The sequence below is a fragment of the Penaeus monodon genome, chromosome 1 (assembly GCF_015228065.2).
Source record: "Penaeus monodon isolate SGIC_2016 chromosome 1, NSTDA_Pmon_1, whole genome shotgun sequence".
NCBI classification, from domain to species: Eukaryota; Metazoa; Arthropoda; class Malacostraca; order Decapoda; family Penaeidae; genus Penaeus; species Penaeus monodon.
The window spans coordinates 2307495-2319994 of record NC_051386.1 but is presented as its reverse complement, the minus strand read 5'-3'; the positions used below and the strand labels follow the sequence as shown (position 1 = coordinate 2319994).

The 12500-nt window shown below is 39.3% G+C and overlaps 1 protein-coding gene across 1 annotated transcript in view; it reads left to right on the top strand.

The window, feature by feature from the left end:
• The window catches only part of LOC119579496 (myocardin-related transcription factor B-like), a 65351-nt gene that overhangs the window by 51219 nt on the left and 1632 nt on the right, over positions 1-12500 (top strand). The window contains 12 exon segments of the mRNA XM_037927392.1: positions 1372-1437; positions 1603-1734; positions 1969-2136; positions 3500-4041; positions 4433-4549; positions 4799-5072; positions 5382-5846; positions 6353-6787; positions 6790-7219; positions 8197-8371; positions 8659-8755; positions 8931-12500. The exon segment at positions 8931-12500 is cut by the window's right edge and continues 1632 nt beyond it. Coding sequence (XP_037783320.1) covers positions 1372-1437; positions 1603-1734; positions 1969-2136; positions 3500-4041; positions 4433-4549; positions 4799-5072; positions 5382-5846; positions 6353-6787; positions 6790-7219; positions 8197-8371; positions 8659-8755; positions 8931-9934 — 3905 coding nt within the window. The 3' untranslated portion in view covers positions 9935-12500.

Genomic DNA, 12500 nt, shown 5'->3' with positions numbered 1-12500 from the left:
TAGTTCATTGGTAATGGTGCTTAAATGGGGCAGTTTCAACCAGGATTTGTGCTGCCTGTACCTATTCTGCCAGAGCGTCATAGGACTAAATATCACTTTTTGAAGATGATGAGCCTTTTGGAGATTTTTGAACCCCATAAAAGTGGTTTGTTAATGCCGTACCCCTGTACAGACTACATTTTCTACCTTGATGATATAGGTAAGCCATAATTATGTGTGGAGTTACAATATCTGGTATAAAAATGTAAATAGTTGTTGGGTTGGGATACTGAATTTAGGAAATATACAAATATATTTAATTAGAGCAGCAATTTTTTCCCTCTCTCCCACCCTCTCAAAATGATAGATGAGTAGTGGGTAAATGTTCATGCAAACATTGTGTTTATCTGGGCAAAATGAGATTATAATGACCAGAAAATGTCCATCTCATTTGCATTTTTGGCTTTTGGGTTGTAAACCAGGTTATTCCAGGAGCAAGACATGCATTGTTATGCAAAAATAGATTTCATAATATATGTAGACAATTTTTTTTAAGAGAGCATAAACTCACTTGTTTCATTGAAAATCTGAGCTAAAAACATTAATTAAGAAACAGAAATTCATTAATCATTGGTTTATTTAGCCAGAAAGTTACTTTTTTATGAAGCGTTTCATTTTAACCTAATCCTCCGTCATCCGTTTCTCTTCTCATTTATAAACATGCAAGGAAAAGCAGATAAGGAAATTCATCAAACCAATCAAAAAGTTAATTGTTTTATGCTATAAATAACTATTTTATGAGCTGTGAATAAAAGGAACTTGATAGATATGTAGGTAGATAGATAGATAGGCCATTCATTTATAATGAAAAGCATTCTGCCATTAGCATGAAGTCACTATTATACAAATGAAGAACATTACCTCATCAACATATAATCATTATGATATGAGTGAAAGACACTCTTTCATTGACATGTAAGGAAGGTTTATGAATGTGTTAATTCTGCTCAGCACACGCAGTTATTACTTGCCCTTGGCGGATTACATGTGGTAAATTTTTTATCTTCCCTTTTATCTTATCATTATTATTATTATTATTATTATTATTATTATTATTATTATTATTATTAGCAGCAGGAGTCTATTTTATTATGATTACTTTCATCATTTTGATTACTGTTGTGAGTTAATATCATTGTTAATGATATTATTGTTATTATTAGTATTAGTATTATCATTATCATCATCTTAATCCTCAATATTACTTTGTATACTAGACTAATTTAATTCTGCTTAATGAATGTGTTATGAGTAAACTAAAAAGCTTTTCTAAAAATACATTTGCCTGAAGAATATTTTGTCTAAAGTTGTTTTATTGTTATTCTTTTCCAGCCCTGAAAGTAAAGCTGATGCTGCGGCGGCCACGGGAGGATTTGGTCAGCCGCGGAGTTATTCCTCGTGAGTCCCTCCTGGGGGTTTGATCAGTTTTGTGTGATGTGTATTTGTATTCACTCAGAATGTTACTTTTAGGGATGTTTTGTAATGCAGCTTATTATCATCTCTTTGCTATTATATGAATATATCTATTAGACAATGTTTCAACTTTTCTTTATTTATCGACAGCCATGAATACTCCAGCTGCCTTCTACGAGCAGCGGCAGAAGCTAGACATGGCAAAGAAACATGACATTCTCAAGCAGAAAATGCAGCGGAGACCTGACAGAGAGGAACTTGTACGACAACATATTTTAGAAGGTTAATGATTATCTTATTTCTCTGCTTGAGACATTGAAATATGTGTAATTATTGATATTATCATCATTTTTGGGAGTAGTAGCAGCATCAGTGCCTGATAGGAAGTGTTTAATTTATATTTGATGTGGTTGAGTGCAACCGGAGAGTTACTTCATGCAAACACTGGGATTTTCTAATAGACACTGTTGATACATTTTATTCATATATAACATACATTCATATCTTTTAACACAGATGCACCTGGTAACATTGACCCATCACTAGTGGAAAAACAGAAACAGCTGAAGAGAGCCAGAATAGCTGATGCCATAAGTGACCACCTCTGTCAGCGGCCTGGCCCTCTGGAGCTGGTCAGAGCCAATATCCTCCATACTTCAGAAGACTTGGAGAAAGCTGTAAAAGGTGGGTGTTCATATGAATGAAGTTGTGTCGGTATAATTAGTATTGAAATTGTGTTGTGGAGAATTTTGAAGACCTGGATGTAGAGAGATGAAATTAGGTAAAAAAAAAAAAAAAAAAAAGAAATATATATATATATATATATATATATATATATATATATATATATATATATATATATATATATATATATATATATATATATATATATATAATAGAAATAGAGAAGTGTGGACATGAAGGGGGGGGAAATAAAATTGAAGAAAGATCTTTTGTCATGGTAACCTCTTAAGGTTGGAAAGGCATCACTGTAGTATGTCTTACATGGAATTATGTCCATCAAAAACTTAACATATTCTGAATAGGGAATAACTGCACAGAAATGTTCTTATGTCTGGAGAATTTGAAAGCCTTTATAGACATAGATAGATGGCATTTACATAAATATACTTGGATGGTGGTGTAAGATTTTCCTATTAGAACTTTATAAGGCATATTATGTGTAGGAATACCTTGCTGGAGGAATCAGAAATATGTAAATTTGAGTAATCTTTAATTAATAATGGAATTGCCAAGAAAAGTGAAGGAATGCTTTAGGACCTTTTTATGCAAGTTATTTGCATAAGTATTACACAAAGGGGAATGGGTGGCTCTATTTTGCACATATATTTAGGTGCTGTTGATGTGTGTACTATTTCTGGCCCAGTGGTTCAGGTAGTAGATTCATGTCTATTTAAGTTTTGTAAATGATATGATGTGTACAATTATTTGCATAAAGAAGTTGAGAATGAATAGGAGAGTAGTTTTTGGTAACTTTTGATAAATTATTATTATTATTATTATTTTTTTTTTTTTTTTTTTTTTTTTTTATGCCTTAGTATTACTGTGCTATTGTTGAATAATTTGGTCTTGGAAATTATCAGTCCAGTTTCAGGAAAGGCAAAAACTGGCAACTCATTCTGAACTCTGGTGTCTTCAGAGTAAAAGCAATTTTCAGTAAAAAGCAGTAGAGATATTGTTTAAAGGTTTAAAAAAAAAACAAATATTTGTAAGGAAGTATTAAGGTTATTAGAATAAAAAAAACAACTTGACAAATAGGAATACTTAGGGGTTTGGGGAGAGCTGTCAATTTTTCCTTTCATGAAAGTGGATGTACTGTTGTAAATTTCAAGTCGTAAATTTATTCGTGTAGAATGCTGTAATCACCTATCTACTTTTGTGCAAGGATTATGGCTTTTGTTATCAATTTTCCGTTCTTTCCCCTTTCTATCTTTGACATCTCTCTTTAATTTCAAGACTTTGTCAAACTGATATGATACTTTTTATCAGTGGAAAGTCTAATGTATGAAATTAAATACATCTACAGAGGGACAGTTGATGTTTAAAAGTACAAGTGAAGGAGAACCTAGAAAGCATCCAAGCTTGTATGTGCAGTTTGAAGATGAGTCAAGCAGTGAGGGTGGCATGTCTCCAGACCAGAGTGAGGCTGGAAGTGCCACAGGGGTCAGAGAGCATATGTCACCCAGTCCAGTACTGTTAGAGACCACTTCAGCTCCTGCAACCACAGCAGTGATCCCTCCACCGCCACCTCCTGTTGCTCCCACTGTCACAGCAGCACCTGCTACCTGTGCAACAGATTTGGCTGCCCCTTCCCCTTCTCTCACTTCCACCACCTCGTCTCTCTCGCCTCTGTCTTCTCTTGCGTCTCCTCAGCACCCTCTCCTTCCTTCTCCTCAAGCCTCTGCTCTTACCCAAACACTCTTTGTCACTCGTACTCCTCTTCCCCATGCCCTCACAACACCTCCACAACAAAATTCTGCTCCAGGCAAGGACCAGTCCAAGAGCAGGAAGAAGTCAAAAGGAAAAACTCAGCCCAAAGCTAGAACTATCAAGTTTCACGAATATAAGGTAAGGCAACCCTCTGTGTGTGTGTGTGTGTGTGTGTGTGTGTGTGTGTGTGTGTGTGTGTGTGTGTGTGTGTGTGTGTGTGTGTGTGTGTGTGTGTGGTGTCTCTCTCTCTCTCTCTCTCTCTCTCTCTCTCTCTCTCTCTCTCTCTCTCTCTCTCTCTCTCTCTCTCTCTCTCTCTCTCTCTTGGTGTGTGTGTGTGTGTGTGTGTGTGTGTGTGTGTGTGGTGTGTGTGTGTGTGTGTGTGTGTGTGTTTGCTTCTATGTGTGATTAAAAAGAAATACAGAATCTAAATTTTGAATATTTGGAAATGCAGTTTATTTTCTTTCTCTCTTTAATGAATAGTGGAATTATAATTTGAAAATTAATTGCGTTACACTTGGCTTGTTCACAGGGCCCTCCAAGCGCAGTCAAAAGAGAATCAAGTACGAGTTCCTCAGAGACTTCCTACGACATACTTCTTCAGCAGCAACAGTTATTTTTGCAGTGTCAGCTAGAACTGAAACAGAAGGTATTTACCAATATCAGTTGTGTAAAAAAATCTTCACTTTCTTATAATGGGAATACTAGTTCATGTACTTTTTTTTTTTTCTTCTTCTTTTTCATTGTTAAGGTGGGAAATGTTACAGGCTTAATGCATTTGTGAAAATCAGAATCATAATGACATAACAAATCTTAAAAGCTCAAGGGAAAAAGAGTGAAGAATAGCCACCTACCACCCCTCAGTCAACACAACTCACCCTTTTGTCTTTTTTCGCAGTATCCCCAGATCATCTTGCCAGCGGCGCTCAAACCCTCAAACAATGACAGCACTAGCAGCAGTCTTCCGTCTGTGATAAAGGTAGCTCCCACCCCCCCTCCACTGCCTTCCTCCACAGTGGCCAGTGGACTCACCCTCTCCCAGGTACTCCACACCCCATCGCACACGCCCACCACAACGCCCACTCCGTCTTCTACTCCACCTGCACCCCCTCCTCCACCCACTCCGCCTGAGACCAGCATCAGAGTGCACACCAAGTTAGAGGATATGAAAGGTAAGTTTGGAAGAGCCTGTGTTGTTCTCTCTCTCTCTCTGTCAGCTTATGATGTTATAAATAATGATAATGGGTTGCTTATAATGGTGAGAATAATTATCATATTGCTGTCTTCTTTCTTTAAAGTGTTGGTAGAAAGTTATTAATGAGGATTTTATATATTTGGTGAAATTAGATTTTTAAGATTGGATTGTTTGAATTAGTGACAATTAATTCAGCTTTGCCAGTTCATTATTACAATGTGTTATGATTCAGTGTTTCAAAAAGTGGTCCTTTAACTGATTTCTGACTTGGGAATTTCTGTTCCAGTGTCAGATCTGAAAGCCGAACTGAAGAAAAGAAACTTGCCCGTTTCTGGTTCAAAGCCCCAGTTGATAGAGAGATTAAAGACTCATGCAGCGCAGAATTCCAGTGTGGCGAGTAGTGTTACCAATAGCAATAGCAGCAGTAGCATCAGCAGCAGCAACAGTATCAGTAGCAACAATAACAACAATAATAACACCAACAATATTAGCAACAATAACAACAACAACAATCTCAGTAACACTCTAAATAACAATGCATCTGTTACCCTGAGGTTAGGGAGTGTAGAGAGAGAAACAGTCACTCCCATCACAACTATGGAGGGTGACGGGAAAGGACATGTCACACGGACCGACACCTCAGGCAACACCGTGTTGTCTGTTGCACATTTGCTGCAGGAACATTCTTCTACACCAACGCCAACACAGTCGGCGTTCAATTATACAGACGATTCTTCAGGTGAGTCAGTCAGTCTCTCTATCTCTCACCTCTCTCTCTCTCTCTCTCTCTCTCTCTCTCTCTCTCATACTCTCTCTTCTCTCTCCCTCTCTCCTCCATCTCTCTCTCTCTCTATACTCTCTCCTCTCTCATACTCTCTCTCTCTCTCTCCTCTCTCTCTCTCTTCCTCTCTCTCTCTCTCTCTCTCTCTCTCTCTCTCTCTCTCTCTCTCTCTCTCTCCTTCTCTCTCTCTCTCTCATACTCTCTCTCTCTCTCATACTCTCTCTCTCTCTCTCATCTCTCTCTCTCTCATCTCTCTCTCTCTCTCTCTCATACTCTCTCTCTCATACTCTCTCTCTCTCTCTCTCTACTCTCTCTCTCTCTACTCTCTCTCTCTCTCTCTCTCCTCTCTCTCTCTCTCTCCTCTCATTCTCTCTCTCTCTCTCCTCTTTCATTCTCTCTCTCTCTCTCTCTCTCTTCTCCCCCTCTCCTCCCTTCACTCCCTCCCTCACCTTCCACTTTATTATGATATTTTATAGTTTTATATCAAATATTTTTTCTCTCTTTCATTCAGGTTTCTCCATACTTAGAGTACATGTTCATCCTGCCTATCTCACATTCCCTTCCCTACCGCCCACCCAGTGTGGCTCCCATGGACGTAGATTTTGACTCTGCCATGGACACAAATGACTTCCCACCTCTTACTCCGGGTGATGCGTTAACACCTCTTAGTATTCACATATGATGTTGCTCAATTACACAACACCCACCTCCCACTCCCCCCTCCACCAACTCGATATCCATCACATGCACGGCTTCACCATACGTTGAAGCGCTGTACGCCATATTCAGACCGTCAACACTCCCCAATCAGACGGTGACAGCGAGACAATCGGTCCCACAGGCCACAGCAGCCCCCACTGTGATGTCCAATGAGAGCATGCAAATTGCAGAGAATAGAGTCAGGAGATTACAAACCCAATGCAGCTCGTGCAGCAGCAGAGAACATTACAAACAGACAGCGTAAAATCAGGAAAGTAACAGAAGTGATACGAACATCACAACAAAAAGCAACAGCAACAACAACAGCAGCTGCAGTGCCACATACAGCAGTTACACCATTTACAGACACTGCATCAGAAGCAGCAGCAGTTGTTACAGCAGCAGGTTGTGCATGACACAGGTAAGACCAAGATCCAGGAGAATGGGCTTATCCAGCAGCAGCAGCCACAACAACTGGAGCTGAATAACCATGACCTTGGGAATGGAGAGGTGAAGGTGAAGTCGGAGAATGTATGGGACCAGCTCCTCAGCTCGCCCAACCCCCACACCAACGAGCAACCAAAGACTCAGCGTTCAGGATCCATATCCTCGCAGAATGGCATTACGGTCAATGCTCATCAGCGGTAAGTTAAGAACAGGTTTTGCAGGGATAGTGGAAGCATGTACATGTACATGCTTATGTGTAGTTAAAAAGAAAACTAGTAATTTTAACTTTGCTCTTAAGTCAACACAACCCACTAAACATGCAGAAAAATAGATTAACTGCTTACACAGTTAATTAGATCAGGAATACAAAAATCATTTAGTCATATCTTGCATATAAAGTGCAGACAGGAGGAATCAAAACACACATGTATGTATACATACATACATACATATATACATATATGTGTGTGTGTGTGTGTGTGTGTGTGTGTGTGTGTGTGTGTGTGTGTGTGTGTGTGTGTGTGTGTGTGTGTGTGTGTGTGTGTGACTTAAATATTAAATAAATAAAATGATATATAATATATATGTTATGTTGTATATATATATATATGTATATATATATATACACAACACACACACACAACCACATATATATATATATATATAATATATATATATATATATATATATATATATATATATATATTGATATATTATATTATGTGTGTGTGTGTGTGTGTTTTTTTCTTCTCCTTCTTCTCCTCCTCTTCTTCCTCTCTCTTCCTTCCTTCCTTCCTTCCTTCCATGTTTATTATTTATCTAGTTATGTATATCTGATCACACATGCTTGTGCACACAAGCATACACACTCATTATTCTATCTTTTTCTTTGTTTCTCTGTCTTTCTTTTCCTTCAGTTTTCTTTTTCTTGTTCTTCCTTTCTCTCTCTCTCTCTCTCTCTCTCTCTCTCTCTCTCTCTCTCTCTCTCTCTCTCTCTCTCTCTCTCTCCCTTCCCTCCCCCCCCCTCCCCCTCTCCCCTCCCTTGCCCCATCCCCCCCTTTCCTTGTTTCCCCCTACCCCCCTCTTCTCCCTCCTTCCCTCCCTCCTCTCTTTCTCTTTCTTTCTCTTTCTCTTTCAAAGTGATAGATTAGTATATTCTTTTCTTTCTTTGCAGAACTGCGTCTCTACCAAATGTATCGGGAATCATTATCACCAGTACCAGTGAAAATACTGCCAATAATAATAATAATAACAATAACAATTTGAATAGAACTGCTACGGAATCACAGTTTGTGCTGAAACCTCCTCCTAACTATGATGAAGCGACCAAGCAGTTAAAAGGAACATTAGTAAGTAGCACGCAGGCAAGCTGAAGTTGGAATTAGCTTTTTAACTCTTATGTCTTCTGAATGCAGTTTATTGTTTTCTATAATCATTTGTATGCACTACATTATTTTTTCACTTGTTTGAATACTGGCATCTGTGCATCTCATTACTATGTTTTGTTTGCATCTTTTGTAAGTCAGGGTGATAAACCCATCTTTGGTAGATATTTGGGTTGATTTGTTAAATTATCAGATTCTGGGTACATTTACTTTTATGAGATAAAGAAATACTAATGGGTCTTTCTTCTCAGATATCAAATAAGGTCCCAGTGACTGGGCAGAACAGAAAACCATCTGTGAAAAGCCAGGCTGTGGACGATGTACTAGAAATTCTTATCAAAAATGGAGGTAGGTAGATTTTCATATTTCCATGATTAAAAGCTTAAATGTACATTATGAAGAATTAAGATGATTTATATTTCTTTGATTCTGTTATGCCCTCAGAATTTGTTTGCTATTATTAGCACTTCATAATTATAGATTTCCCCTAAACAAGTTGAACATTATATATTTGTTGTTACAGAGTTGCCTCCAAGTGCAGCACAAGATCCTCACACCCCAACCCAAATAAAGTGTAGCCGAACTGGGCCAACATTTACCAGTTCTTCAGGCGACTCTCCTACTATTTACACCACATCTCCTGCTGTGCCAGTTATCTTCAGCAGCAGTTCAGCATCACTGCCACTTGTATTTACGACCTCATCCACTGCACTCCCCGTTGTGTATACGACAACCTCTGCAGTCCCATCGAGTCAAGAGACCACTGTTCCACCCCCACCACCACCCCCACCTCCACCACCGCATCATTCTAGTCAACGCATCACTAGTTCCACGGTTGCAAGCTCAGTAGCACAGCAACCAGTGCCAGGGATACCAAGCTCCTGCACATCTCCTATAGTAACTAGTGGCCTCAATTCTCACTCCCTCTTTGCTGACCTTGTAATGGAGGGCCCAAATCAGCCTGGCTTGGAACTTCCTTTGGATCTGGACTTACCTGTGCTGGAAGGCATGGAGCTGGGCACCTTGGAGCACACGCTAGATCACAACCATATTCCACAGGATCTACTCATCTCCCACAGACCAGAGGAGCCCTTCATTACTGTAGGCCCAACAATGGACGTTAAGATGGAGGTGAACGATGATGTTGACGTAGCCTCTTGGCTCGACTCCTTGGTGCCCAATCCAAATGGTCCAGTGTTGACGTCTGGGTCTTCCACATTCACAGCACCCTGGCCACCCTCACAGTTGATTTCGACATCAGGAAACAGCAGTGACAGTGGCATTGGGAGTAATTACAGCAGTGGTAGCAACAGCAGTTGTAGCAACAGAGGAGGTAACCACAGTAGTTGCAGCACTAGTAGCACAAGTAGTAGTGGTGGGAGAAGTGGTATTAGTGTTAATCAAAGTGATCCACTGCTCTCTAATAACCAGGACCATTTAGACCTCTTTAACCTAGAGGAGATGGACCTCAAGGCTCACGATGTGACATCAGGCCTATCATGGGACCGCATCGATTTTACTGCATGAGAGTTTAGTGTGCTGATCACATAGTTGGTCATCCTTCGTGTACCATGTACTGATCAAAGCCAGTTCACTATGTTCAATGTCTGGTCAATGTATGTCCAAGTGTGGGACCATTGACCGACAAAGACTGAAAGTCAAGGGACCATTGACTGCAGTAGATTTCAGCCTTGACTGACTAGCATATTTAATAGCTGAAGTGCTACTGCATCTCGAGTGACTGGCAGTACCCTAATGTGGCTACTGATATAAGTGTTAATGTCTGTGATGACAAATGAGTGCCTTACAGTACTCTAACAAAGGACCATTGAATATTTAGTTCATATTTTAGGTTGTGTTCAGCCAACTCCACACAATTCCCTGTTATTCCATTTTGACTACCTGTCATATAGATCATGCTCACAATCATTATTAGAAGTTTTAAAAACTTTAATCATAAATCTCTAGAAATTTCTGTGTCAAGTATATATATGATGTATCTGTAAATAGTTCCTTCATGTAAAATGGTGCTGTTTTGACTATTTCCACTTGTTTGAGTTTTCTCCAAGATATATGCTACTTGTCAGTTAATCCTGCAAATTGGTCAGGTGTATCACTATGTACTGTAATAAGTGTATGATAAGTTTTGGGAACAAATCTACCCCTTCCATAAATTTTTGCTGTGTACTTGCCTTATTGAAGTGGAGCTCTGAATTCATGAAGTTGAATCTGTTTTGACTTTATTGCTCTGTACATATGTTATGCCTAGGTAATTTTTGTGACAAGAGTGAAGGCTCTTTCACCTACGCTGTGATTATTATGTATGTCAGGAACAGCCAGTCATGTCTAGCCCACTGAAGGCAGGCACACAGTCTAACCATTCCATGATGACCCTCGGCCCATGGCTGTGTCTTCGATTCTGAGAGACCCCAGCCGGGCGCTATCACCCTAGCTCATGGTGTGCAAATCTCCGCCTGGCATGTGGTGTCCAACACCATTAAAACGTATTCCGGGCTTGTAGTAGTTTGAAAACCCACTCATTAGAAACCTGTCTAGTGGAGTTTTTGAAATCTATAGGCGCAACTTGGGTTTACAAAGTTCAAAACCAGTTCTTCAAACCCACATTCATGAAGTCCAGACAAAGAATGATGACCCTGACCAGAGGTATCAAATTGCCATTACCTTTCCCTCTCATGGTGTCTAATCCTGTTCACTGTATCAGGTCATAACTTCTGATCATACCCATGGTTTCTATAACTAGTGCTTATGCCCCTGGCATGTGTACAAAACCAGCATTTGTAACACTTACTGAAGATGTTTTAGCTTGCACCAGTTCATGAATGGGTCATTAAGATTGAGCTTAATTTTAGCTGCAGAGTGAACTGTGACAGGTCCATGGAGTTATTGCAAGCTTTAAACTTCGGTATGTCAAACTCTCTCTCTGTCGACGCTCATGTCCATGGCTCATTAAGTTACCGAAGCCAGTCATTGTAATCTTGGAACATGATGATACAAATCTCTGCAGGTAATCCTAGCTTTTAATGCCCACAGCTGATGGTGTCCAAAGCTTGCTGTATCGACCTATAGCTCAAAGTAATCAACACTTACATTTGTAACAAAGGGAAAGATACTCAGACTGACTCAGACGTCCATATGTTACCCCTATGTGGAGACGTCAAACTTAAACATTGTACAGTTTATGTAGGCTGACTGTGCTCCCAAGAATTTATTTTATTATTTTATTTTTTCTTGGTGATCATGAGCCTATACAGTGTATTGTATTGTACTGAATGAAGGCATCATGTTCGGTCTTGTATGCAATATGTTCATGCACATGTTCAAACTTTTGCAGTGAGAAGTGGGTCTGAACAGCAAAAGGCATCCATATATGTCAGTGTTGCCAGGTATAGCCATCTGAATGCAGAAGTCTCAGCAGTATTCTGAGTTCTGTCTTAGTCATAATGGCATCTGGTATACCTCGGTCACTAATGTTGTGTGCTCGAGTCTCTGTGGTCATGTGGCTGCTCTCCCAACATATACAAGTGGAATTGTAATCCCACAAACTCTTGAGGGTACCAAAATGACATAGACCTTGGTTGCATATTTACTGTTATCATAGAAAACTGAGCCATTATGATTCATAGGTATGCCTTCATGCATTAACTGTATAGGGTGATGCTTCTTCATAGCCTAAGCTAACTTCACACGAACATGTACATTTATCAACAGCTCTCTCTATTTTTCATCCTTTCATCCTCTTCCCCCCACTCTTCTTCATCCCAGATGGTTATTCTTTGAATGATTCAAATGAGGATAGGAAGCCTTGCTGGTAAACATGTGCCAATTTGCTCAGACAGATAGCCATTAACTGCATCTATTAATTAAGGCTAACCAGAGCTTGCACAAAAAAAAAGAAAAAAGAAAGAATGTCAGTCTGCACAATGAGATAGACAGGCCAGGAATAATCAAGCTTTTACAAGCTGGTATCAGTATTGTAAATTTGGGTGAATGCAAAAAAAATATTAATAATTATTAATAATAATCATAATAAAACAATTCTTTATGTTTTTATCTGTTAACATTTAAAGTACAG